We start from the raw sequence: 3,904 nt of genomic DNA on the forward strand, positions 1-3,904 counted from the left end.
TCCTGGGGGCAGCATTGGGGGCACCAAGGACCCAGTCTCCTGATGGGGGCACCATGGGGCAGGGGGCTCCTGGGGCAGCATTGGGGGCACCAAGGACCCAGTCTCCTGATGGGGGCCCCATGGGGCAGGGGGCTCCTGGGGGCACCAAGGACCCAGTCTCTCTATGGGGGCACCACAGGGCAGGGGGTTCCTGGGGGCAGCATTGGGGGCACCAAGGACCCAGTCTCCCTATGGGGGCACCGCGGGGCAGGGGGCTCCTGGGGCAGCGCCAGGGGGCCCCGGCGAGCGGGCGGCGCCTCAGGCCCGTGGCTGCGGAGGGGAGGCCGGGCCGGGCCGGGCGGTGCGCGGCGGGCCCCGCTCGCTCCTGCCCCTTTAACGCGGCGGCGGCTCCAGCCCCAGCGCCGGGCCCGGCGGAGGCGCAGGGAAGATGGCGGAGTCCGGCGGGGCCGAGTTCGCCTTGGAGCGGCCGAGCAGGTGAGCGGGGCCGGGGCTCAAAATGCCGCCCGTGGCCCCTCCCCCATCGCTCCCCGCCCCCCTGGATCCCTCCCCCACCCGCCCCCCGATTCCTGCCCCCCTCCCCCACCAGCCCCCCGTTCTCCCTCCCCTCCTCCACCAGCCCCCCAATTCCTGCCCCCTCCCCCACCTGCCCCCTGTTCTCCCTCCCCTCCCCCACCAGCCCCCCGATCCCTCTCCTCCCCGACCTCTCTCTGCTCCCCCTTTCCCCCAGTGCTCCCCTCCTTTGCTCTCTGCTGCTGCTGCCTGGCCCCACTTCCTCCGTTGCCCCCACCCCACTGCCCCCTAGCACGTGTGCCCCTGCCCCTTCTTGCACCCACCTGCTCCCCTCGCCTGTGCCCCCTGCTCACCCACCTCTGCCTACCCTGATCCCTGCGTACCTGTGCCCCCACCTGCCCTGGCTCCCCCAGACACCGGCCTGTGCCCCTTCCTCCCCCAGGCCCCACCTTGCCCTGTGCCCCGCAGCGCGCCCACTTAGACACCCCCCCATGGGTCCCTCTCAACACACCGAGGAAAATAAAAGTCCGGAGAAATCTTTTTTTCTCCCCTTCCTGCTTCGAGACTTAGACTTTGTCTTTCTGTGCCCCTCCCCCCAAAAGTGTCTTTTTATATCGAGATAGCAAATGCTATGTAAAATCATAGTTGGGATAAGATGCAGGGAGTTTTTACCTGAGTCTGTCCTGTTTCACACACACACACACACACACCCAGTTTATTGTGACTTGCTACATCAGGGTAAAAACTACAGTGCCTTGTCTCCACTAGGATTTTACATCAAAAGAGCTCCCTTGGTGCAAAAACACACCTCTTCTGCAGTGAGGACACAGTCAGATCTCGCAACTGAACTGGAAGGGGAGGGAGGAAAAAGAATAAAATGAACATACTTAATGATCCCTTGTCTCTGATGTCTGACCAGAGACATCAGAAGACCCCCCCCCCCTCCAACCTCCCCAAAATCAGGGTCTTTCCTGGTAAACTGGTGGCGGAGGTGGTGGTGAATTATTGCTAATTCTTAATGTATTGATTGATTTCTGCGAAGACCAGTCCCTTCGAAGTAAACGTTTTTTATAAAGATTTTCTCCAATAGAATCAAACCTAGTCCTGAAATGAACAATGTGCATAGATATTAGTGGAGGAGGGGGAAATTGATTCCTAGGACTTCCTCCAAGATTGTATTAATAATCCCCAGACAAAAACTAGTCTTTGAAGAAATACTGCATCCTTGTTAGTTTTGTGATGCAGGCTCTTTTCTTTGGGGGAGAGAGAGGAAGTGGGCTGTGGCAAACAGCAAGTGAGTTTGCTCCTTGCCTCAGGGCAGGTCTACACTAACCCCCCAATTCGAACTAAGGTACGCAACTTCAGCTACGTGAATAACGTAGCTGAAGTTCGAAGTACCTTAGTTCGAACTTACCTCCGTCCAGACGCGGCAGGCAGGTTCCCCCGTCGACTTCGCGTACTCCTCTCGTCGAGCTGGAGTACCGTAGTCGACGGCGAGCACTTCCGGGTTCGACTTATCGCGTCCAGACAAGATGCGATAAGTCGAACCCAGAAGTTCGATTTGCTTGCCGCTGAACTACCGGGTAAGTGTAGACCTACCCTTAATCTCTTAAACTGGCCTTAGTTCTTGGGACAGAGCTGTTCCTAGGGACTGGGCATAGGTGTTTGGGCTGAGATTTCTGACAATAACTATATACATGAAATTACAGCCTATAACATTACTGTAACATTCTGTAACAACAATTACTATAACAACAATGCTCAGTGCATCATGAGCCTTCCGAAGACAACCGACATGACAAACTTTGCATTGGATACCACACAATCATTTTACAAGGATGAACATGGGGGTGTGGGGTGTTCCCCCGAGGTACAGAACATCACAGAAGGGCAACAAAAATGGTTAGGGGTATGGAACAGCTTCCATATGAGGAAAATTTAAAAAGACTGGGACTTTTCAGCTTGGAAAAGAGACGACTGAGGGAGGATATGACAGATCTATAAAAATCATGAATGGTGTGGAGAAAGTGAATAAGGAAGTGTTATTTACCCTTTCACATAATATAAGAACCAGGGGTCACTCAATAAAATGAATAGGCAGCAGGTTTAAAACAAACATAAGGAAGTACTTATTCATATAATGCCCAGTCAACTGTGGAACTCATTGCCAGGGGATGTTGTGAAAGCCAAAAGTGTAACTGGGTTAAAAAAAGAATTAGATATGTTCATGGTGAATAGATTCATCAATGGCTATTAGCCAAGATGGTCAGGGATGCAACCGCATGCTCTGGTTGACCCTGAACTTCTGACTGCCAGAAGCTGGGACTGAACAACAGGAGATGGATCACTTGATAAATTGCCCTGTTCTGTTCATTTCCTCTGATACATTTGGCACAAGCCACTGTTGGAAGACAGGATACTTGGCTAGATGGCCCGTTGGTTTGACCCAGTATGGCTGTTCTTATGTTATTAGAATTAGCTTTATGGGGGATAGGAAATGAAGGAATACTGCAATTCCATGCATTCTACTTTATTTGTATTTTAAAAAAGAAACTTCCTTAAAAACCCCAACAGATCTTTATGTTCTAGCAATTTCGTTTGGCTGACACCGAGAGTAAGGTTGATGGTCTCTGGAGCGTTCTTTTTCCAGGCCTCTGGTTGTGGTACAGGGTGAAGGAGAAGCAGTAAGGGCAGAAATTCCTGGAGGATTCTCTCCCCACTTCCCCAATTGTGATATAAATACACTTTGTGATGGGTACATGTGAGACTGTGAAATTTTACTTAATTGTTTTAATTAAAAGATGATTGGCTGTGCGGCAAATTTTGGTTTTCCTTCACTAGGAAATGTAATCATGTTTAATGACAATTTTTAACAGGTTTGGTGATCTAAAGCTGCAACAGACAAGTTGCATTCAGCTTTGTGTCAACTAGCAGGTAAACATGAGCCCCCGATTTACTTACATTACTGACATAATGCTGAACTGACTTGCTCTTTTCTAGGTTGATGTGTCTGATAATTCGATTGTTCAAAAATAAAGCTTAAACACAACTCAATTTCTTGGTGAAAACGAGGCCTAAATGTCATTATTCATGATTTTCAGAAGGTGTTTGGATTATTTAGATTGATTTTTTTTTTTTAAATAATATCCTTTATCAATGGGGACTTATAGGAATGGGGTTAAGTGATCCAGGAAGACGTAAATGTTTCCATCAAAAATGACCAGCTACAGCTGTTGTTTGTATGCAGAAAAACATTTGATACCATTTAAGTATTGACGGTTTATAGGATATTTTCAGGTTACTCTGTTTTTGGGGCCTATTTTAAAAGTACCCCGATATAACGCGAATTCAGATATAACGCGGTAAAGCAGTGCTCGGGGGGGGGGGGGGGGGC

At 50.2% G+C, this 3,904-nt stretch overlaps 1 protein-coding gene across 2 annotated transcripts in view; it reads left to right on the forward strand.

Moving 5' to 3' along the window:
- The first annotated feature begins 362 nt into the window (after positions 1-362).
- Positions 363-3,904, forward strand: part of KLHL26 (kelch like family member 26) — a 25,240-nt gene continuing 21,698 nt past the window's right edge. For both annotated transcript variants that reach the window (XM_024209833.3, XM_024209834.3), the window contains exon 1: positions 363-474. In XM_024209833.3, coding sequence (XP_024065601.1) covers positions 428-474 — 47 coding nt within the window. In that variant the 5' untranslated portion in view covers positions 363-427. The remainder of the gene's footprint in view (positions 475-3,904) is intronic.

Source organism: Terrapene carolina, unplaced genomic scaffold (assembly GCF_002925995.2).
Source record: "Terrapene carolina triunguis isolate 2854851 unplaced genomic scaffold, T_m_triunguis-2.0 Scaffold194, whole genome shotgun sequence".
NCBI classification, from domain to species: Eukaryota; Metazoa; Chordata; order Testudines; family Emydidae; genus Terrapene; species Terrapene triunguis.